This window comes from Achroia grisella, unplaced genomic scaffold (genome assembly GCF_030625045.1).
Source record: "Achroia grisella isolate CSIRO2021 unplaced genomic scaffold, CSIRO_AGI_Agris_v1 utg149, whole genome shotgun sequence".
Taxonomy (NCBI): Eukaryota; Metazoa; Arthropoda; class Insecta; order Lepidoptera; family Pyralidae; genus Achroia; species Achroia grisella.
Genome location: NW_026712644.1, coordinates 4,623,477 through 4,648,959, shown reverse-complemented (window position 1 = coordinate 4,648,959; position 25,483 = coordinate 4,623,477). Strand labels below are relative to the sequence as shown.

Below are 25,483 nucleotides of genomic sequence, written 5' to 3'. Positions count from 1 at the left end.
TCATATTGATCTAATATGGTTTCTATGTTACAAAAATGTATTCAAGTATGTTTAGATGGGTTATAATGGGGATGTTCGTTGCCCGGGGTTACTGATTTAGTTAGATTTCGACTCTCATAACCTTTGCACGGAGAAATTTATTAAATTTTATTAATATCACTGGGCTTTGGTGTATAATATAACGTAACAATGTTTGCTCTTCCATCCACAAACCAAATAATATTAAAAAAAAGTTAAATATGATTGTAGCTACCTTTTTTTATTTTTTAATATTGTAATTTTCTATATAATATATTATTCTAAGTAATCTATTTGTGAATTATAGATGTTTATTAGCCCAGTATAACTAAGGCACAATTTGTAATACCAGGTCTTAATTAATATAATAAAGTTATTACAATATGTTAAACAGAAAACCGTGGTATTACGTAGAATATGTACTTTACCAAACGGCCAATTCGCAGTTATCTAAATTTGATCGAAGTTTTAACCCAAACCATCAATTTAGACCTACTTGATTAAACACAATAGCAACCAGACCTATTTATAATACCACATGAATTCTTCCTTCAAGCATTATAAGTATAATTAAATTAGTTTTCCAATTCTTCTTAAATTAAAAAAAAATAATACAGAAAATAGAATAATGTAGCCATAATTTGCACAATATTTTATACCACGACGACCACGAGTTTCTGAATAGCTGCCTAGAATAAACTACATTTTTTTTTTTATTTTAACTTTTTAATGTTGGTTTTACATAATTATTATAATGTTAGATTACAATGTACGTAATATAATTTGGGAATAGCTATTTCAAAATCATTCGAAAATAAAAAAAATGTTCAGTGTCGATATGAGTAGCACGCGTATATTTAAATTATGAATACTGATATTATTAATCTACATAATTATTAGTTTTTACACACCGTTACGTCATTAGTTTGTCTTTTATACATATCTTTATATATGTCAAACAACGTTTAGTTAGTGTTCAAATATCAAGAGTAACAAACAAACGTCTAAAAGGATTTTTATGGCCAAATATTATTAAAAACCATAGAGTACAGAGCATCAGATGAAATTATTTATAATACTGGTTAAGTATACCACTAGTAAACCGAAATGTTATTCTTACGCCCAGATGTTAAATATGATTATTAAGCACATAATATTGTTCGATTTTTTATGAGGATTTATATTGATTTATTTTCCGCCGCATTTAATGACCGCCAAAGACAATAAAAAAAGCAAATTTAAAGCTAAAGTTATATTATTTGAATATTCTTTATGAGCCATACTTTATATTTTACAACGAATATTATTGTTATTTACCAATACCGTTCTCTTTATATTAATAATTTGTACTTATTTTAAAATGGCAACTTTAGAAGTGGCTAAATACAATTTATATCCAAGGCCATAAATACTATAAACTAAAAATGGTGGCAAATGAATGGCGCCAATTTCAAATTTTATGTGGTTAACTTTAAAATAGCACTGTCGTTATAAGAAACAAATCGAACAATCCATCCAACTAACTGTAATCGTTCTTAAAAAGAAGTGCTTACACAGTTTTATTATAAGTGAGGCGAGACTGAACATGTGGAGTTAATTTATTTAAAAACAAGTCTAGAGCTTCTAAAAAATATGTGATAACTTACTTGTACATACATAGAAATGGTATTTTGTTCTGAATAAAGCAAGCTTGGCTATTATTGATGAATACAAAGTACATGTCCTTGGCGACAATGATGAGTACAATATGGTGATGAAGGTAGCGTCTTCTGTTTCAGTCCATCCAGTCATCACCGCCAAAGTCTGCGCTCTCTGAGAATTCAACTACGTTGACCTGAAATAAAAATTGAAATTTTCATTTTATAAACTAGCTAGATGTTTCTCGCGACTTTGTCTGCTTTTCGAGACTTCTTTTTTTACATTAATAATTTGACATGTGATACATTTTATCTTAATATACAAATTTCATTAAGATCCATTCAGCAGTTCAGGGAAAAAGTGACTAATGATAATAATATCTCAGGACAATTCACACAGCGCCATCTAGTTCCAAGGCAAGTAGAGCCCGTGTTATGGGTACTAGACGACTGATATAAATATATGCATGTACATATAAACACATTTTTTAAACTATCAAATTGTATCAAAATATTTTTATTCATGTAGGTCTATTACAGACTCTTATGGTATGTCAAATCTACTGTTAGTTCGGAGTGCTTTCGGGCTATGAACAACTGACAAGAAACTCAGCTCTTATTATTTTCAAATGAGCTCGTACAATGATTACTAAAATAAATATTCATTTTTAAATTCAATTAAGTAGAACGTAGTGACCAACAGCATATATAATTGCATTATTGTAAAAAAAAATCGAATAAGTTGCCGTGGCTCTAACGCAATGATATTTGATGCATACCTCCTCTCTTGGCGGGCTGTCACTGCTGAACCCGCCGCCGAGTGCGTACCCAGCAAGACCGCCGGCCGCCAACGCCCCCACACCAAGCCCGACAGCGGCGCCCGTGCTGAGACCTCTCCTTTGTTGCGTCACATACGTTGCATTTGTGTCATATGGCTGTATAGTAACATACCTTGTTATTTACATTTATTAAAAAAAAAACTTTTTTTTTAATGTAACTGAAATGGAAAATCCCATACACCTACACGGAGTCCTATAGATGTATAGAAACATGTTACGTTACAGATATTAATTAAAAAAAAATTGTTTTTGTTTATGCTACTAAAATTAATTGCAAATGTGGTTGTATGGGTTGCGCTTTTCCATTTTCCGATAAAGGGATGAAGGATAATGTAAATACATATCGTTGCTGTTAGAATAGAGTAAATGTTTATTAAATGAGTATTTCCTATAAACCCTGTACTTTATTATTATATTACATCTGACTTTGGTAAGTACACGAACATACCAAACCATTTAAAAAAGAAAAAATGTTCTTATTATTTTTTCGGTTTTTTCTAACTCAGGGAGAGGCAAAAGGACTCCGCACATGTACCCAAAAAAAATTTAATCTACTTACACTGACAACGAATGTCATTGAGCAGAGGTAGGTATTTTAATAAATGTTAATTTATTAGAGTAGGTAATTAAAGAAATGCACGTATAAATTTTAATTATAATAATATCAAACACTTACCGCTCCTGCAGTGTAGGCTGGAACAAAAAAACAATAACATGACAATAGGCCAATATATAAGTTTCTATCACCGGAAAAAATTTAAATAAAAAAAAATTTTTTTGTTTAATATGATGTTAAAAATAAAATTTTATTTTTAACAATTTTCCCGTGAGAGAATCTTAACTATTATCCATGGAAGTGAATACTAAAGGGCATAATTTATTTATATATTATTGTTTTTATTCTATCATGATTTGGAATTACATTCACATATATTTTTTATGTATATGATCCAACAGAATATCATCGCGTCAGATTTATGTAGAGTATGTTGCTTATTCACCTTTGCGGTACATAAAACAAAAAAAAAATACAATGTAGAACTAAAAAAAAAGAGAAATAACCTCATTTCTTTTCTTTGTATACTTATTTTTTCTGTACCTCATGTATGCTCTGTTTGTGATTGCTGAATAAATAATTTAACTAGCTATTCGTTATATCATTGTGTAGGCATTATATTTGAATTCAACATGGCTAGTGCTTCCATCACTTAAAAATAAAAATAAATCAAATATAAGTATTTGAAGGACCCCTCGGTTCTCCGTCCAATTCCAAAGGGGATCGAAATTACGACGGCCTGAGCCGAGGTTCGAACCTCTAGCGGTACCCTCAGACAGTCGTATCCGTCAGACGGGAGTTGGCCTTCAGCCGCTCCATAAGTCCTTCCTTTGGTTTGGAGTGCCATCTGCATTCGTCTCCTATCGTCTGGTGAAGCTGTAAAGGCCAGCTGCAGCCAACAGCATTAGAATAGTCCGGAAAAAAAGTTCGAATAGTAAAACAACTGCTAGAGGTGGACTGTAAAAACTCGTCCGCGTGTGTACCTCAGTCTCACCTACTTGAGCCGCCAAGCAGCTTGCTTTGTAAGCTGTTTGGTTGTAGGGTGCAGATTAGGCAGTGAAATTACAGCATAAGAGGCGTGATATCTTAGACCTTTAGAATGTTCTTGTTGATGAAAAACGGTTCATGTATATAGGCCACAGTTAGTGCTTACTGTAATCTTGTTTTTCATTCTAACTAAAGCCTAAATTATGTACAATATACCTATCTATATATAGCTATAGTTAAAAAGCCAAGTTTTTACACCCCATTGCTAGGTATTTAGGAATATGTCCTATTAGAACAACATTCCCTAACAACCCCTGGTGAATTCACGATGTGCCAACTGAGCTGACTTCAAACTCATTTTATCTGCACCCTTAGCGCAGGCGATTGCAACATTCCATTTTCACCCCTAAAAAACACTCAGGCGAAACCGGGACAAGATACTAGTTATAAAATAAAAACCAAATCAAACATTACACAGTTTTTTTATTAAACATATCGATTTCAAACAATTATATATTAAATTGCTTTTACGACAACAAATACAAATACAAAATGCAATACAAGGTTTTACTTAAAAATACAATTAAACAACATCAGCCAAGAATATTTGTTAATCAACTTGACAGAACGAAATTATTTTGATTAAAAGCCAATTTTAAATTAACTTGACCAAATACAAATAATATAACAACTTTAAATTATATTTTTTATAATTCAAATAACAAATTTATATTAGTTTTGCGTTAATTACTTCAATGTAGTGTGATAAAATAATTTAATTTTAAAATTTCGACTTGTAAAGGACTGAAAGCAAAATTAGGCCTTTTAATTATGAATTTACGCTTGGCCATAATAATAATTAACTTGACTAAAAAACAATTACATGAATACATAATGATACATATTTTAATTTCGAATTAAACGCTTGACTAAAATTATTACTTGGCCAATCGACAATAAACTTGACTGAAAACAAATAGAATACGATATAGATAATTATAAATTCTATTTAGAATTTAGACTTGACCAACATAATTACTTGGCCAATCGACAATTAACTTGATCAAATGAAAGGAATAGAAATTATTTACTACACTTTTAGTATAAATTAAAAACTTTTTAAAACTATAAATAATTTTATTTCTATACGAATCAAGCGTGTTTTAGACAATATACAACAGTGAAATCTACTCATAATTTCGTACATGTAAAAAAATAGTAAGTATATTCTTTAGTGTGCTCATTCACATTGATTATTTAGGACAAGCTTGGCTAGTATTAACTTTGGAAGCCATATTTTATTATAATTAAAATATTATATTGCCTTATTTAGGCAAATAATATAAAATAGAAATACTTTTGGAAACACTGCCAGCACCATCTATGGTTATAAAGAAAAAATATAGACATTACTCTGTGCTGTCAGGTGTCATACTTTATTAACCTAAAAGATAACTATTCTGTAACTTTTCTATAATATAAATTATAATTAATACAGCCAACCAAAGACTGCATTGATTAGAGCATCAGAGCTACCATGCGAGGAATTATTTCAATTTTAATTAATTATAAAAAAAAACTAAAATATTCAAGACTTAGAAAATAGTCTGTTATAATATTAGTAATATTTTAGTTCAATAAGTGAAGAATATAGGTTACATTATACTTTATTTTTTAATGTATAAAAATATAGATGTTGAACACACAGATGTTGGCATTCAATAAAGTAAGCAAAAAAATTAGGTATAATACAAAAAAAATCTAAATAAAATATATGTCAAATCTGTACTTTATACAGATTAAAAATAAAAATACGCGGGAAACGATACTTCGCGATTTCATGTAGTCTGAACAACTTGTCAAATCTATACTTCAAAAAAAGAACAATATTTTTTTTAAAGATTTAACATTATGTGACTAAGGAGGTTCTTTTAAAAAGTTTTATTTTGTGTTTAGTGTGTAGAAGCGAGACATAATAACAATATGACAAAAAAATACACTAGAAAAAAAACGTACATTTTATTTGTGTTTATAATTAAGGTTTCATTATACTTAACGCATATACTTATACGCATGACTCCATTTGATAACTAATTGATAGAGTTAACTGACAACTTTGACATCCAACATCCTCTTCTAAACAAACTTTGTTGAAAACTATGACCCAACTTCAAATGAGCTTACCTCTTGCTCTTGACTACAATAGTACTATATACTACTTAACGTGCTGATTTGTAGAGTCAATCTCTAGAATTGGCTGAAGCTGTAAAGGCCAGCTGCGGCCAACAGCATAGGCCATATGTTAGGGTTGCCAACTCCAAATATAAAAAAGAGTTGCCATACTTAAATTAATATATAGTAAAAACCTAGAACGCCGCTTGAACATACCGCCTTACTTCCGATGGTCGCGGGTTCGATTCTATACTATTGTATTCATGAGTAGTTATTATTATTTATGTGTCATGTTCTTAGAATTTCAGTTAACTGTCAAAAATTAACCTTTAGTATTAAAAACGGAATATATAAACACGAATTCACAATTGAATACATGCCCTGGGAAAACATGGTAGTTAGCAACTCTTAGAATATGTAAAACTAAGAAAATCAGAGAATCATATCACTTTTTATTTATTTATTTTTGCTTACCCATACTTCGGAACTGTAAAACAGTTCGCATTAAAATAGTTCGACAAATCCACACACGAGGCGATGGAGGACGTTCCCAACTTCTACTCCAATATTGGACCTTATTTTAATATCAAATAGAGTTCAAATTCAACTTATCATCTCAATAACAAACTAGTTGGTCAACTAGTTTGTTGATTGAGACAACTGATTGAGTGACAAATCGAGTCATGCATATATTTTAAAACTAATCTGTTTGACAGACTACAAAAAAATCTTAATACACAATAATAAGTGAACAATAATAGTTCTACAGATTAAAAAACCTTCACAAATACGCTAGAATAACAAAATGTGCAAACACTCGCTCACTACTACCACAGAGTATACTATATAATATACAGAGTGTAAACTTGAGCACTGGCTCGCTCTTACAAGATGTAACTTAGATGTTCCTTTATCAAGTTTCTGGATTTATTACAGAGTTACGAAAAGAACAATAAAAGCAAATTAAAATAATTATTTTTGTATAATATTAACTGTAAGTTTGTATGTAGCATTTATTTGTTGTGTAGATGACAAACGAGCTTGCGGCTCACCTGATGGTAAGTGATTACCGCCGCCCATGAGCACCAACATCAGCGGAACTGCAAGTGTTGCCGGCCTTTTAGGAAGGAATTAGCTCTTGTAGGTTTCAATAACATTACTATAAACTTACGTACGTGGTTTTCAATGTACAATTATATCTTTCTACCGTGGGCACTGGCTGAGAAATTTACACTCTGTATACACTATAGTCTGTGGTATGTTCTAACAACAATAATACAGGAAACAAAATCTTCGGCCGTTCGATTCCAATTTTAGAAGGCACCTGAAAATAATTTAGACTGTTACATTTACGTAACTAAAGAGGTATCCAATAACAGACTCACGTGTAAAAAATATGAAATCTAGTAAAATAAAAAGGAAGGTAGCGCTTCCTTTTTTTCTTTTAAAATAGAAAAATATTAATAAAGCTCACAGGTCGAAAAGTATTTAAATAAAAAAATATACAGGAAAATCGTTATACTTGCCTACATTTCGTTAAGTATATTTGAATTCAACAATTTATTGACGAGTCTATCGCCGTTAACCTTCTGGTTTGTTATTAGTGTTCTTATCACCAGAGAATCAATTAGAAATATAAAGTGATAAAAAAGTTTTTTATGTCGCTAAGATTCGAACTCGCAACTATTTGGTCTAAAGTCTGTGTGGTCAACCACTAAACTGCTACCACCTCCTAATATTATTTTTATTGTACTATTACATTTTTATTTCCATAAATAAATAAAAATGTAGCTATTATCGAATACTTAAACATGAAAAAAAATATATCATAACTAAAGTAATTTCCTTTGCCTTTAACCAGAAAAAAAAAATAAAAAAGAACATAATCACCTACTGTCATTACAGCTGGCTCAGCATTCACTACGGTACACCTCAGTAGAAGCCTGCGTAAAAACGTACAAAAAATAACAATTACAGTGTTGCCATAAGAAATAAAAACAGCACACAAGTTAAGGAAGAACATAAATAGCGTGGATGTAGAACCAAGATTACAATTTTAAGTCGATGGTTGATAATAGAATGGTGCACCCGCCTGTGCTAACGGTTTACGCTGGCGGGGCACCAGTGGAGGATGATAGGATGAGCATGAAGTCAAGTCAGTTAGGTCATCGTGACAAATTCACCAGGATTTTATCACGATGGTATCCAGGGGGAACTGCGTGGAGGTCAACCTGACATGGTACACTGCTAGCAATAAGATCATCAGTCCACATTACAAGGAGCAAGTCAATTAGCACATCGTTGTGAATTCACCACGATGTGTGTTTATAATTTTAAACTTTCGTGTTTAATATACATTATTTAAATTATTAACCGGGTCTTAACACGAATAATTTTACGGCAAATAAAATTTACCTCTCTCGACTCTGTCGCTGTTACTCCAGTCAGCTCGTGAGCACGGCTAGTGCAACCTAGTCGAAACGTCGAGAGGTAAATACCTTTATTTACCATAAAATTACCTCTCTCGACTCTCTCGCTGTTACTCCAGTCAGCTCGTGAGCACGGCTAGTGCAACCTAGTCGAAACGTCGAGAGGTAAATACCTTTATTTGCCATAAAATTACGTCTCTCGACTCTCTCGCTGTTACTCCAGTCAACTCGTGAGCACGGCTAGAGCAAACTAGTCGAAACATCGAGAGAGGTAAATACCTTTATTTGCCATAAAATTATTCGTGTTAAGACCCGGTTAACAATTTAAATAATGTATAGAATTTATACGTTACAAGCAACCTCTAGGTCCCATTTCAAACACAACCCATGGTATCTGGGTAAAGTTATGAGCAGCCTCGTGTATCTAAAAACAAATAATTCTCGTGCTAAACTGTGATACTAATATATTTTAGGACGGTATACTTGTACGGATGTAATTTTGTCTCTATAGTCTATAGACTTTGTATCTGTAATATATAAATCATATTTACTGAGCAAACCCTATCACTCGCTAAACGATTACTTGAATGACGAGCGTGCATGGCAATAGTTGTTCATGTACGGGATTTTCATTTAATGTTAGACAGACACCTATATAAATATACATTGTAAATAAACTGGCTTTTAAAAAAAAGTAATTCAATTGAGTTTCTTGCCAGTTCTTCTCAATTGGATCTATACTGAACTGGTCGGTAGGAAAAAATATATAATATAAAACATTTGACGTCCATAAGCGACTTAAATGAATAAATTATTTTTCAATTTGAATATAGTCTTTTGTATCCAATAAATGCCAATATACAATATATAGGCTAATAGAGATATCTATACATATAAATAAAATTAGAGTGTCTTATGGAATATTGAAATAACCGTTTTTTACTACATGAATATTAATGTAAATACGGTACATACACCAAAATAACATTTTTTATAATTTTTGTCTGTCTGTCGATCTGTTTGTTCCGGCTAATATCTGAAATGGCTGGACCGATTTTGACGGGACTTGTAATGACAGGTAGCTGATGTAATAAGGAGTAACTTAGACTAATTTTATTTTAGAAAAATAAAGTTAAAATCCACGAGGATGAAGTCGCGGGAATAGCTAGTTGTAAATACATATACTCTATGATTGCTATGAAATAACCGATCACCAGATACAAGCGTGTGTTATTGCATATTAAAAAAAGCGCAAGCATGGTTAATATATACAAAACTTACCTTCCGGTCATAATACATAACACTCCGGGTTATTTTTAGTGATTTAATAAAAAAACGAGAACAATCCACTTTTATTTCGATTAAAAAATCATATTATTTTTTTTAATCAATTGGAATTAAAAACAAACTAACGGCCACTTGATGGTAAGTGGTGACCGTCGCTTACATACATAACTGCACCACAGTTATTAAGTTATCATGTGTCACTCGTGATACCACTCACGCGTACCCATTCCAGAGTACTAAGCTGTCACGCCTCTTATCCTGTAATTTCCCTGCCTAATCTGCACCCTACAACCAAACAGGTTACAAAGCAAGCTGCTTGGAAGCTGAAATAGGTGAGACTGAAGTACATATAAAAAAAGACTACAAAAACTGAACCTCGGTTATAAAACTTAAACATATCGTTAGTAAACGTTCGTGTAAATTGAAAATTGCATATAGAAATAAATAAAGTTACTTATTCAAAAGAATATCATAAAAAAAAAGCATTTGAGAGTTTACCTTTTGCCGTAACTACTATTTAGGGCATCTAAAGCTATAAGTACCTACTGTGAAGATGGCGCCACTGTGTTATGACGTCAACAAATAAACAGTTACTTTTACAAAACAATAACATTTAAAAAAAAAAAGCATTGAGATCCTACCCCATCAACCTTAACTAGTTTAAGGCATCTAAAGCTATATGAATTGTGAAGATGGCGCCACTGTATTATAACGTCAACAAATAAGGAGTTTTAAAGTCAGTGAGACTAGAACTGCCTGCAAGTTTTGTCTGAGTCGCTGCGCATTACCCTTTCTTTATATATACTTTACTGCGCAATACATTGATTGAATATGTGTTACAAATTTTGTTTGCAAAGAGGACTTATCTCTAAAAGAGATCTCTTCCAGCAACCCAAAACAGCGTGACACTGGAAGTGGTGTGTGGGTCACAGGAGGTCAAATTATAAATGTAAGAAAAGATAAAATAAAACTGAAACTAAAGAATTAATTATCTCTATTCATGTATATATATATATATATATATATTATACTAGATGTCCCGGCAAACGTTGTTTTGCCTTAAAATAAGAAAAAAATTTAGAGGTTGACTACCCCTAACATTTAGGGAGGGGGATGAAAATTAGATGTTGGCCGACTCTCAGACCTACTCAATACGCTCACAAAATTTCTTCAGAATCGGTCAAGCCCTTTCGGAGGAGTATGAGAACGAAAACTGTGACACGAGAATTTTATATATAAGATAAATTGTAAAGAAACTGGCTTTAAAAAAAATATTCAATTGAGTTTCTTGCCAGTTCTTCTCAATTGGATCTATATACTGAACTGGACGGTAGGGAAAAAATTAAAGTTATAATGTAAAAAACTTGACGTTCATAAGCGGCTAAAATGTCCTACATGAATAGATGATTTTTGAATTTGAATTAGATTTTTCTTTTACGTTACAATACACTAGCGCCATCTATGCACATTTACGATTACTTTTTCCATTACGCAACTTATTTAACCTAACGATGAAACCACTTATTAAACTGATATAAATTAGACAAAAGGCAGTAAAAATAAATTGTTTTATATACCAATTACATGCAAATTAAATATATTTATACATATAAATAAAATTGGAGTGTCTGCTTGTAATATTCAAATAACCGTTTTTTACTACATGCATATGAATATATATACGATACCTACACCAAAATAACATTTTTTATAATTTTTCTCCGTCTAACTCGCCCCGGCTTCGCCCGGGTGTACATGTATAATACATATCAACCTTCCTCTAGAATCACTCTATCTATTAAAAAAAACGCTTCAAAATCCGTTGCGTAGTTTTAAAGATTTAAGCATACATAGGGACAGACAGCGACCGCGACTTTGTTTTATACTATGTAATGCCATAGTTTCTAAGTTTTTACTAACATAATACGGATGTAATCCGAAATAAATAGATAAATAAATACATACCTTGCGGTGCTCCGTAGCCTGGGGCTCCGTACGCCGGCGGTGGAGCGCCGTACGACCCGTACGCGGGAGGGTCCGCCTGCGAAACATTATCATTATCACCATCATGGAATATTATTATAGGGAAAAGCGGCAGATATTAAAAAAGGAGCCGAGTACACCCGCGCCGCTGCACGGAAAAAAGATGGCGAGTTCAGTTCACGCCCGTTCGTGTCTGAGAAACGCTGCTTGCACATAATTACGTTAATAATAATTGAATCACTACGATTTAATATAAACTATCGAATTATCAAGGTGTTTGTAGATGGTGTGTGATATTTAAGGTGTATATACACTAACTAGCTTTTGCCCGCGGTTTCGCTCGTGTTAATTTATCCCCTTAGGGGTGGAATTTATCAAAATCCTTTCTTAGCGGATGTCTACGTCATAACATCTACCTGCATGCCAAATTTCAGCCCGATCCGTCCAGTGGTTTGGGCTGTGCGTTGATAGATCACTATGTCAGTCACCTTTGAGTTATATATATTTATATTATTATAGAGAAAAGCGGCAGATATTAAAAATATATTCATATTACAAAAACGTGCCGTTCGAGCGATCTACTGTATGAAGAGTCGTGACTCATTAAGAGAAAAATTCAAAGAGGCAAATATTCTCACCGTTGCTTCTCAATTTATATATTCAAACATTCTGTATTATAACATTAATGACGGCCCCGGTGGTCTAGCGGTTTAACATACCGCCTTACTTCTTATGGTCGCGGGTTCGATTACTGGCACGGTACAAACATTTATATTCATGACTATGACTGTTTGTATCGGACTGCGTGTTTTCTATGTATAATATGTATTTACGAAAAATATATCTATGTATTTGTATCAGTTGTCTAGTACCCATAACACAAGCTTTAGCTAGCTTAACTTAGGTCTAGATGGCGCTGTGTGAAGTGTCCTGAGATTATTATTAATTTAACTAATATTGCGCTATGAGCTGAAACTACACTCAGGTGCCGTAGTCTATCACTGCAGCGCTGTTTTATAGATCTATATAGGTCGCAGTGTTACAGGTCTTAGCATCTGACGAGCCCAAAGCCCCAAAAAAATATGGGTACATCCACTAAAACATATTACGTACCATGTACATCTGCTGTGGTGCTGGCTGCGCACCCTCGAAGCCTATGAACTGTACGGACACGTCACCATCCACCGTCAGGTGGGAGATCCTGGAGAACGGCACGCGGTGCATGAACTCCGTGAAGTGGACGCCGTTTATAGCGATCTGAAATGGTAACAGCAACATTTTATAAACAGAATGGTAACAGAAACTTTCATTCATTCATTCAATCATAATATATTAGCAGCCCAGGCGTTATTTTATTATAAAATAATTTATTTTTTACATTAATAAATTAAATAATGTTAATTAATGTAAAACTAAATTTATTATATTAAGTATCTATACATATAAATAAAATTGGAGTGTCTGTTTGTAATATTGAAATAACCGGTTTTTGCTACATGCATATGAATATAAATACGGTACATACATCAAAATATTTTTTTTTACAATTTTTGTCTGTCTGTCTGTTTGTTCCGGTTAATCTCAGAAATGGCTGGACCGATTTTGACGGGACTTTATTTATTGACAGGTAGGTGATGTAATAAGGAGTAACTTAGGCTACTTTCGAAATATTCTTTTATTTTATAGTAGTAATTTATATTATTATTAGTAATTAAAATAATTAAACTAAAAATATTATATACCAAATGGGAAATTGATAGCATTAAAATTCAAAATATCTTTATTCATGTAGGTCTATTACAGACTCTTATGATATGTCAAATATACCGTCAGTTCGGAATGATTTCGAGATGAGAAGAACTGACAAGAAACTCAGCTCGGATTCTTTTCAAATATATATATTTCACAGGTAGTAATAAATATGTTAAATTTCTATAAAAAATATAGTCTTATATGTTATTCTGATGCATAAGTTATATATATATATATATTACTGTAAAGTTTCAACAAAATCAGTTCAATAGTTTTTGCGTGAAAGAGTAACAAACATCCATACTTACAAACTTTCGCGTTTATAATACTAAAAATATTATTGTTATTATTAAAACTAAACCATTTTCACTAAAAAAAAGCAGAATCTAAAATGGCGGAAATAAATCTTGAATTTCTCATACTATTGTATATTGATCAACAAACGTCGACAATACATTTTCTCCGTTTTGGCTAAATATATTATTACAGCTCACCTCGTATTAGTCGTAGCGTGATGATATACAGTCAATAGTGTTCCACAATTAATGTACTATACAACAGTAAAAGAATTTTCAAAATCGGATCAGTATTAACGAAAATAACCTCAAATATATAATTCACAAACATTACTTTCTAATATTAGTACAGATTTTCACTTTATCTCTTTTTTTTTAATAATTTTCCCGCCAACTTTTTTTTTTATTGTTACACTATAAGCACAGTCACAAATAAGATGATAATAATAGAACGAGAATCAACAACCTTCTCGTTCTACAGTTAGTTACGATTTAGTTTCTAACATCTGTCACTAGATGGCGCTGTGTTAAAAGTAGACGGCGCTATGGTTTCGTTTTGCGCGGCGTAGTATGTACTGCACGGGAATGTCGTCGAGTTAAATCGGTTCAGTAGTTTTTGAGAGTATTTTTGCTTAGTGGCGCGTCGCGATTTCAATCGTGACGATGTTCACTTATTAAAAAGAAATTAAGGTTATTTGTATACATGCTTACAAATAATTATATATGTATATATATATAAAGAAGAAAATACATATAATGAAAATGTACAGATTGCCGTCTGTACTGTTATTGGGCTATTCTATTAATATGACAGAAGATAGGCATGTGATTAATGAAAAAAAATAATGCCTTTTTTTTTAAATTATATTAATCCATATAAGTTTATAGGAAATTTTAAAATTGATTAGAATTTTTATTATATACCTACAGTAATTGATGATTTACAATAATTAATGTAAAATTAAATTTATTATTTTATATAAAAATAAATTCGGATCATATTTTTTTTCTTTTTTCCTTATCTATCTGCGATCTGCTTTTTCAGATTCTATAGCTTTCGTTATCTGTGGATATATTTAATTTTCCCAAAAAAAAATGTTATTTATATTAATTAATCAAATAATACTTTTCTATTATTATTTTATACAATAAAAATATTTTTTTGATCCAGTTCAATTTTATATACAAATTTCTTGATTTTTATGAAATTTTATATAGTAGTTTTTATTATAATCGGCTACTACCTATTTTTCCTACCTCTAAGTGATAAGGGTTGTCCACCCCTAACATTTATTTTTTAGACATTTTTTTGTGGTAATTTTTTTTTACAATGTGGCATTAAAAATCCATCAACCTCAAATTTTCACCCTTCTACCACCAACCCCTATTTTTAATAGCGATTTTAATTTATATGGCAATACGTTTGCCGTGTCATCTAGTAACTAGTATTACACAAGTCTCACCTTGAACGACTGCGGCTCGCACAGCAACAGAACCTCGAACTGGTCACCCCTGGCGACCGGCAGCCCGCCGCCCAACTCCTCCACCCCCCAGTCCATGGCCGTGAGGTGGTTCCTCACCACGCACATCTCCACAAACCGGAAGTTGAGGTGGATGGCGATGTCATCGCGAGGGTCAGTGTTGGGGCCACACTGCAGATTTATGGCGAACCTGAAAATTTTCAGACGAACCTTTTAAATCGTAAATAAAAGCTAACTTAATAATAAAATAGACCCGGTGGTCTAGTGGTTCACCGCTTTACTTCCGTATGTCGCGGGTTCGATTCCTCGCACGGTGCAAACATATGTATTCATGAGAAAGATTGTTGATAACTGTACATACACTTTTTAGTACATACATATACATATATATATTAATAAAAAAAGGATTTTTATAATATTACATATAAAATATCAGGGATGTTAAGGACCTCCGTAACCGAATCCGAAATAAAAGTTTCGGATAATATCGGATAGGGGCGGAGCCTAATTGAGACACCATATGTAACCATTTTATTAGCTATTTGTATTTTACTTTTGAAATTCCTTAAAAAATTAATATCCGTAACCGAAATTATCCGAAACGAACGGATAAACCGAAATAATTTCATATCGGTATCCGTATCCGTATCCGGTATAATAATAATTCCTATATCCGAAACCTATCTGTATCCGAAATTTCATATCCATAACATTCTTATAAAATAAACATACCGAAAAAGTTATTGTGAAGGATGGAGACCAAGATGACGAGCAAAAAGTAAAACAGAACCGTTGTAGTTGAAGAATATTTTTGTACATAATTGACTTATGTTATATAAAAACAATACAATATTTATAAAAATATAGACACTATTTTTTTTTTTATGGGATTGTTTGGGCTATTGTCAGGTGTGTAGCACCTGTAGCACTGCGACCTACGTAGATCTATTGTGCTCGCCCTTTTCATAGTTCGCTACCTAGACCCGTCAGGGACAAGAATTGAAGGATATACTTAGGAGCGATCGTTTTTATCTCCTCGGGAAAGAGTGTAAACTTTCCAAAGGAGATATTTCTTTTATGCATGAGTGGGCTACAACCACATAGGATGTGAAGCGGCGTTTCCTCTTCAGTTTTGGCAGAATCTGCAGATACTTGTCGTATATAGACACTAAGAATCATACATCTGGAAAATCAGTCATGGACCATGACTGACTTATCAGGGTCCATACGCTCTCAATCAATAAACCTTACTGTATTTTGTTGTAATGACAATAGGTAGGACTGCTTGCAGGGACTGGTCTGCTCTAATCACTATGACTGATTTCCTCTTATTAATTGTTTAACCAGTTGGTTATATATACAATATTTTTTCTATTTGAGTATTTAATTGAATTAGTGCTAATTGGTGGTTTGTATTCACACACTTAAACTTAAAAATGTAAAGTAATAATAAAATTATTTAAAAGAGCAACACGCAAGTTTCTTGCTCGTTCTTCTTGTGATGAGACAGCTTTCCGAACGAGTGGTAGATTAAAAAATGTAATGACTATTCAAAAGTGCTTCAATGTAAGTTTATTTGAGTAAATGATTTTCTATTCTATTCTAATAAAATATATTTGTTAAAATTGCTTGTTAGTAGGCAGTATATAAAAGGTATATATGACAGTTTCCAACAGTTATATTTACCTTTGAGCACCAGGGGGTGTGTTGCCCTGGAACCGGAGCATGCGACCGGGAAAAATGCCCCCAGGGATCGGGTGTACGCAGGGTATGATCTGAAATCGAAAACAGAAATAATCCTCATTAGAGGGGGAAAGGGGATTGTTGGTAATGGGAACTAGTAACTCCCATTGCTAGCAATGTACCATGTCAGGTTGACCTCCACGCGGTTCCCCCTGTAAACCATCGTGGTAAATTTTTGGTGAATGTGTCACGATGTGCTAACTGACCTGACCTCATGCTCATCTTATCATCCTCCACTGGTGCCCCGCCAGCGTAAACCGTTAGCGCAGGCGAGTGAGCCATACCATTAATAACCACAAAAAAAAAACTTCATTCAAATATACTCAACTAGCTGTTCCCGCGACTTCGTCCGCGTGGAATTTAACTTTACTAAAATAAAAGTAGCCCAAGTTATTCCTTATTACATCACCTACCTGTCAAAAAAGTCCCATCAAAATGGGTACAGCCATTTCCGAGATTAGCCGGAACAAACAGACAGACAGACAAAAATTGTAAAAAAGTATATTTTGGTGTATGTACCGTATTTATATTCATATGCATGTAGTAAAAACGGTTACTTCAATATTACAAACAGACACTCCAGTTTTATTTATATGTATAGATAAAATATAATAAAAATAAAAAATAAAAGCAAATGCAATGCATCTATCTATCTGTCCCTATGTATGCTTAAATCTTTAAAACTACGCAACGACTTTTGAAGCGGTTTTATTTTAATAGATAGAGTGATTCAAGAGGAAGGTTTATATGTATAATACATGTACACTCGGGCGAAGCCGGGGCGAGTAGCTAGTAAGATACAAAGACGTTTTTTTTCACCAGTTTCCTTCGCCTCTAATACCAGGGGCGGATCTATCTAAGGGCTTTTTGGGCTGCAACCCAGGGCCCCGAGGATACAAAGGGCCCCCAGTCCCCACTGAAACGATATTTAGAATCTACAAAAATATCTAGAGTGTTAAAAAATCTATTATAATGTTGGCAACTCTGAGATCAATCAACTCATGCAAGTGCGCGTCTATCGAAAGGAACGGGGAATTTCTGGTCGCTTGTTTTTGGTCGGTTTATTTTTTTAGTTGAGTAATATAATTAGGTATGCCCCTAAGTAGATTTAGCCCAGGGCCCCTAAGTAAATTTAGCCCAGGGCCCCTAAGTAGATTTAGCCCTGGGCCCCTAAGTAGATTTAGCCCAGGGCCCCTAAGTAGATTTAGCCCTGGGCCCCTAAGTAGATTTAGCCCAGGGCCCCTAAGTAGATTTAGCCCAGGGCCCCTAAGTAGATTTAGCCCTGGGCCCCTAAGTAAATTTAGCCCAGGGCCCCTAAGTAGATTTAGCCCTGGGCCCCTAAGTAGATTTAGCCCAGGGCCCCTAAGTAAATTTAGCCCAGGGCCCCTAAGTAGATTTAGCCCAGGGCCCCTAAGTAGATTTAGCCCTGGGCCCCTAAGTAGATTTAGCCCAGGGCCCCTAAGTAGATTTAGCCCAGGGCCCCTAAGTAGATTTAGCCCAGGGCCCCTAAGTAGATTTAGCCCAGGGCCCCTAAGTAGATTTAGCCCTGGGCCCCTAAGTAAATTTAGCCCAGGGCCCCTAAGTAGATAGCCCTGGGCCCTAAGTAGATTTAGCCCAGGGCCCCTAAGTAGATTTAGCCCAGGGCCCCTAAGTAGATTTAGCCCTGGGCCCCTAAGTAAATTTAGCCCAGGGCCCCTAAGTAGATTTAGCCCTGGGCCCCTAAGTAGATTTAGCCCAGGGCCCCTAAGTAAATTTAGCCCAGGGCCCCTAAGTAGATTTAGCCCTGGGCCCCTAAGTAGATTTAGCCCAGGGCCCCTAAGTAGATTTAGCCCAGGGCCCCTAAGTAGATTTAGCCCAGGGCCCCTAAGTAGATTTAGCCCTGGGCCCCTAAGTAGATTTAGCCCAGGGCCCCTAAGTAGATTTAGCCCAGGGCCCCTAAGTAGATTTAGCCCAGGGCCCCTAAGTAGATTTAGCCCAGGGCCCCTAAGTAGATTTAGCCCAGGGCCCCTAAGTAGATTTAGCCCTGGGCCCCTAAGTAAATTTAGCCCAGGGCCCCTAAGTAGATTTAGCCCAGGGCCCCTAAGTAGATTTAGCCCAGGGCCCCTAAGTAGATTTAGCCCAGGGCCCCTAAGTAGATTTAGCCCTGGGCCCCTAAGTAGATTTAGCCCAGGGCCCCTAAGTAGATTTAGCCCAGGGCCCCTAAGTAGATTTAGCCTAGGGCCCCTAAGTAGATTTAGCCCAGGGCCCCTAAGTAGATTTAGCCCAGGGCCCCTAAGTAGATTTAGCCCTGGGCCCCTAAGTAAATTTAGCCCAGGGCCCCTAAGTAGATTTAGCCCAGGGCCCCCCCTAAGTAGATTTAGCCCAGGGCCCCTAAGTAGATTTAGCCCTGGGCCCCTAAGTAAATTTAGCCCAGGGCCCCTAAGTAGATTTAGCCCTGGGCCCCTAAGTAGATTTAGCCCAGGGCCCCTAAGTAGATTTAGCCCAGGGCCCCTAAGTAAATTTAGCCCAGGGCCCCTAAGTAGATTTAGCCCTGGGCCCCTAAGTAGATTTAGCCCAGGGCCCCTAAGTAGATTTAGCCCAGGGCCCCTAAGTAGATTTAGCCCAGGGCCCCTAAGTAGATTTAGCCCAGGGCCCCTAAGTAGATTTAGCCCAGGGCCCCTAAGTAGATTTAGCCCAGGGCCCCTAAGTAGATTTAGCCCAGGGCCCCTAAGTAGATTTAGCCCTGGGCCCCTAAGTAAATTTAGCCCAGGGCCCCTAAGTAGATTTAGCCCTGGGCCCCTAAGTAGATTTAGCCCAGGGCCCCTAAGTAGATTTAGCCCAGGGCCCCTAAGTAGATTTAGCCCTGGGCCCCTAAGTAAATTTAGCCCAGGGCCCCTAAGTAGATTTAGCCCTGGGCCCCTAAGTAGATTTAGCCCAGGGCCCCTAAGTAAATTTAGCCCAGGGCCCCTAAGTAGATTTAGCCCTGGGCCCCTAAGTAGATTTAGCCCAGGGCCCCTAAGTAGATTTAGCCCTGGGCCCCTAAGTAAATTTAGCCCAGGGCCCCTAAGTAGATTTAGCCCTGGGCCCCTAAGTAGATTTAGCCCAGGGCCCCTAAGTAGATTTAGCCCAGGGCCCCTAAGTAGATTTAGCCCTGGGCCCCTAAGTAAATTTAGCCCAGGGCCCCTAAGTAGATTTAGCCCTGGGCCCCTAAGTAGATTTAGCCCAGGGCCCCTAAGTAGATTTAGCCCAGGGCCCCTAAGTAAATTTAGCCCAGGGCCCCTAAGTAGATTTAGCCCTGGGCCCCTAAGTAGATTTAGCCCAGGGCCCCTAAGTAGATTTAGCCCAGGGCCCCTAAGTAGATTTAGCCCAGGGCCCCTAAGTAGATTTAGCCCTGGGCCCCTAAGTAGATTTAGCCCAGGGCCCCTAAGTAGATTTAGCCCAGGGCCCCTAAGTAGATTTAGCCCAGGGCCACCTAACTAGATTTAGCCCAGGGCCCCTAAGTAGATTTAGCCCAGGGCCCCTAAGTAGATTTAGCCCTGGGCCCCTAAGTAAATTTAGCCCAGGGCCCCTAAGTAGATTTAGCCCAGGGCCCCTAAGTAGATTTAGCCCAGGGCCCCTAAGTAGATTTAGCCCAGGGCCCCTAAGTAGATTTAGCCCTGGGCCCCTAAGTAAATTTAGCCCAGGGCCCCTAAGTAGATTTAGCCCTGGGCCCCTAAGTAGATTTAGCCCAGGGCCCCTAAGTAGATTTAGCCCAGGGCCCCTAAGTAGATTTAGCCCTGGGCCCCTAAGTAGATTTAGCCCTGGGCCCCTAAGTAAATTTAGCCCAGGGCCCCTAAGTAGATTTAGCCCTGGGCCCCTAAGTAGATTTAGCCCAGGGCCCCTAAGTAGATTTAGCCCAGGGCCCCTAAGTAGATTTAGCCCTGGGCCCCTAAGTAGATTTAGCCCAGGGCCCCTAAGTAAATTTAGCCCAGGGCCCCTAAGTAGATTTAGCCCTGGGCCCCTAAGTAGATTTAGCCCAGGGCCCCTAAGTAGATTTAGCCCAGGGCCCCTAAGTAGATTTAGCCCAGGGCCCCTAAGTAGATTTAGCCCAGGGCCCCTAAGTACATTTAGCTCAGGGCCCCACAAATTCACGATCTGCCTCCACCGCTGTCTAATACATCTTGCATCTAAATATATATAACTCAAAGGTGACTGACATAGTGATCTATCAACGCACAGCCCAAACCACTGGACGGATCGGGCTGAAATTTGGCATGCAGGTAGATGTTATGACGTAGGCATCCGCTAAGAAAGGATTTTGATTCATTCTACCCCCAAAGGGATAAAATAGGGGATAAAAGTTTGTATGAAACTTTGTCAATTTTAAACCGATCGGGCTGAGACTTTGCATGCATAAATCTACTATGACGTAGACATCCCCTAAGAAATGATTTTGATAAATTTCACCTCTAAGGGGATAAATTAACGCTAGCGAAGCCGCGGGCAAAAGCTAGTACAATTATAATGGTTTAAATTCTCTTTTGTATAATGATATTATCATATATTTAGTAATAGTTCTACAATAATACTTCACAAGGAAAAAAAACACGCGTGTATGAAACAGCAAAAAAAACCCAACAGCCGGAAAACTTGGTTAAAACAATCGTCAGCTGGACCGGGTTAAAAATACAGTAAGTAATACCATAATAACATGACACTCTCATAAAGCACAAGTTTCTTGCTCATTATGATGAATCGGCATGCCGAATGGGCGGTAGAATAAAAAAAAATTGACTATTCAAAACTGCTTAAAGTTTATTTGAATATAGATTATTTATATTTCTAACGCGTTACAATAGCTGAGTTTCTTGTCAGTTCTCATCTCGAAATCATTCCGGACTGACGGTAGATTTGACATATCATAAGAGTCTGTAATAGACCTACATGAATAAAGATATTTTGAATATGAATTTGAATACAATGCGATTTTATGTTCCTCGGATAACGTTTTTCCCCCACATAACGCGGGGATTTCCCACATATGTATAATTTAAAAAAAATCATGTATTCATGAGTATGATTGTCTATGTATATTAAATAAATCTATACAATAAATATATAGCCCTGGACAATTAACACAGCGCCATCTTTTTTCATATTTATATTATATTATATTAAATACTACGGTTACTGTAGCCTATGGACGCCTAAAACACCAGGGGTAGCATGTGCGCGTTGCCGACTTAAGAAACCTTAATGTACCCTTCTTGAAAAACCCCATGCTGTAGTCTCGTGAGAAAACCTCGGCAGGTAGTTCATTCCACAATCTAAGTGTACGCGGGAGGAAGCTTCTCTGAAACCGCACTGTCCGAGACTATGGGACACAGTCACCTAGATACATCAAAATAATAATTGCATTTAATAATGTCTAGTAAGACAAATTCAATATTGTGTACTAAGCACTGCTGTGTCTAAACTGTGTCACCCCACCTTACATTTTCCTATTGTTATTTAGTATATAAGATCATTATTTCTATGTACATATTGTCTGTTTATTATCATCTGTAATATACATCGTCTCATCATTTACCCGCAACAGAGACCACTTAGGTTCCAGCGAGTGATGAATTCCCTGTCAATGGCGAGCGGAGTGATGGTATTACCATTGTAATAAAAAAACAATGTCACATGACACACAAGTTGGTCACATACTACATCATGTCATCAATGATGTCGCGACATACCGAGTCATACATGACGTCATAGTGATCAACAAATCATTTAGAACTTCGACTATATTTCCTCATCCAATACGAATTTTCTGTAAATTCAATTTACAAAACAAACTGTATTGTTTTTCATACTACTGGAACGAGAGCGTCATATCGCTTTACATCTGAGTTCGTGATTGTTTGTATCGGTCAGGGTGTTTTCTATGTATATTATGTATGTATGTACAAAAAATATATTAATAAAATCTCTGTATTTCTATCAGTTGTCTAGTACCCATAACACAAGCTCTGCTTACTATGGGACTAAATTCAAATTAACAGACCCCAAAATAATATTGATTTCCGATAGTGTTACAACACTATTTACGAATCGCAAAATGCTGGCAACATTGGTAATGTCAAATTTAACTCCAAGATACAAAAGACTATATTCGAATTGAAAAATAATTTATTCATGTAGGACATTTTAGCCACTTATGAATGTAATATTGTTACATTATATTTCTAATTTTTTCCCTACCATCCAATTCAGTATATAGATCAATGTAGATGGCGCTGTGTTAATTATTTTATATCTGGTTATCATAAACGCATGAGGGTGACGCAGCTGGAGTAGAGTCAACGCGAGTTTCAAGGCGTTTGTGTCCCGGGTCCCCACCAACATGCTGCCCACCTTCATGAAGGATTACTGGCCGAGGGGTGTGGTATACCGGCGCTACGTGGCAGATTGCCGCCATCAGTACCGTGATCACAAAGACAATTTATATTTTTTCTATTAATTTTAATATCATTCATGGTATTTATAATTATAGATATATATAATAATAACAGTTTTTATTACTGTTTGTTAACTTTTCAATTATTTTTTTTAATTATACATATACTGGTTTCCCCTCAGCTTCATAAGGGTGTCATTTTTAAAGTTAGAGTGATGAAACTTTTTCCTTTGACTTTCATTGTAACCCAAAGAAAAAAGTTTTCATTATGCATAGATATATATAAGACACTCCAATTTTATTTATATGTATAGATATATAAATAAACAATTAGCTTGAAATTAGATGGATCTGTGTGAATTGTACAATGTTACTATTATTACTATTATTATATCAATATCACCTACATGATAACAAAGTAAAACTGTATGTATTATGTTTATAGGATACATTTACAACTGCCTATTAAGGAATCGGCAGCCTTGAAGTGTCTTTACCTTTACAAATGTACTAATTTCTCTAATACAGACTCTTAGAATTAGATAAGCAACATATTATTGTTCAAAATAACCTTGACTTTGCTAATACAGATATATTTAAGATTACAAAATATCTTTATTCATGTACAGATTTATGATATGTCAAATCTACCGTCAGTTTGCAGCGATTTCGAGATGAGAACTGACAAGAAACTCAGCTTGTATTCTTTTGAAATAAATGTTGTACATGTTTACTATAATACAGATTCATTTAAATTCAAATTTGGGAGAATAGCATGATCACCAGCATATGTTACTGCTAAAGCATATAACTAGGGAGAGTGAAGTATTTATTTTTAATGGATGATAATGGAATGGTGTACCCGCCTGCACTGACAGTATACACTGGTACTAGTGGAGGATGATACGATGAGTACTAAGTCAGGCCAGTTAGCCCATCGTGACAGATTCACCAGGAATTCATCATTTAATTAATTCCCGGTAAATTCACCATGTTTTTAATCATGAAGTCAGGTCAGCTTGACCTGACTTCATGATTAAAAACAAATATTGAGTAATATTCATATCAACAATGATTTACAAATTATGTCCTATTCTCCTGACTTTAAAAGTCAAAGTCTGTTAAGTACACTTCATGAATAATCAGTTAAACATAGTCGCTGACGACGTTAGTGTTCCTATGTAAATATAACGATTATTATAGAACTCACAGGATTGTAGATCGGCGGTGCAGTCATTGTAGTTTTCTAGAAGTTTCCACCAAATAAAACTTCAAATATACAAAATAATGTCTGTACAACGATTTTAAATAGTTATACTTAGATTTAAAACTATTGTAAATGCGGTTCAACGATTTACAAACGAGAAACGAATGTTTGAAAATCAGGAAATTAAATAAGAAAATATAAATTACGAATCGTTATGCGTCATCCGGTACGTCATATGACAAACCAATGACATTACTGATATACGAATGATAATGACACTGACAGTAAACCAATATAGCAGAGTAGCTGTAAACCGAAGAGAATGGCAGATATTATTTGAAACCCTTTGCCTTTCCTTTCCTTTACGGGAAAAACTCTTATTCGCACTTCCTAAAGGAGTGAAAATAGAAGGGCATCAAACCCAGGAGAACTAGGTTTAAGCCCTTATTATATGTTAAGAAAAAAATAACTATAAACAATACACGAAAACAAATATATAAACATAATTTAACTTAAAAACTAAGACTATAGGATTTAAAAAAAACACATCCCGAAATATGCAATTGGGGATTGTGTTTTTTAAAAAAAATATTTTGTTTGTTTCTGTGTAACCTAGGTACCACAAAATATAAAATAGACGTCATTTGTCACAAATGTCAACGTAACATCATTTAACTACTCTGTGCTAAT

General features: G+C 35.3%; 1 protein-coding gene across 1 annotated transcript; it reads right to left on the bottom strand.

Moving 5' to 3' along the window:
- Positions 1-1,581: 1,581 nt before the first annotated feature.
- On the bottom strand, positions 1,582-25,031 carry LOC131840683 (galectin-7-like). Its single transcript, XM_059188864.1, has 8 exons — positions 24,797-25,031; positions 17,124-17,212; positions 15,420-15,627; positions 13,022-13,165; positions 11,891-11,966; positions 3,171-3,187; positions 2,435-2,590; positions 1,582-1,852 (listed from the first exon to the last, which is right to left on the bottom strand). The coding sequence occupies exons 1-8, from the start codon at positions 24,821-24,823 to the stop codon at positions 1,793-1,795; spliced, it is 777 nt and encodes a 258-aa protein (XP_059044847.1). The 5' UTR covers positions 24,824-25,031; the 3' UTR covers positions 1,582-1,792.
- Positions 25,032-25,483: the final 452 nt, after the last annotated feature.

Excerpts from the sequence above, each read along its gene's own strand:
- LOC131840683 (XM_059188864.1), bottom strand. The coding sequence starts at position 24,823 with ATGACTGCACCGCCGATCTACAATCCT. Across the intron at positions 15,628-17,123 it reads ACACCCCCTGGTGCTCAAAG|GTTCGCCATAAATCTGCAGT; the intron begins GTAAATATAACT and ends GAAAATTTTCAG. Across the intron at positions 13,166-15,419 it reads GCGAGCCGCAGTCGTTCAAG|ATCGCTATAAACGGCGTCCA; the intron begins GTGAGACTTGTG and ends TTACCATTTCAG.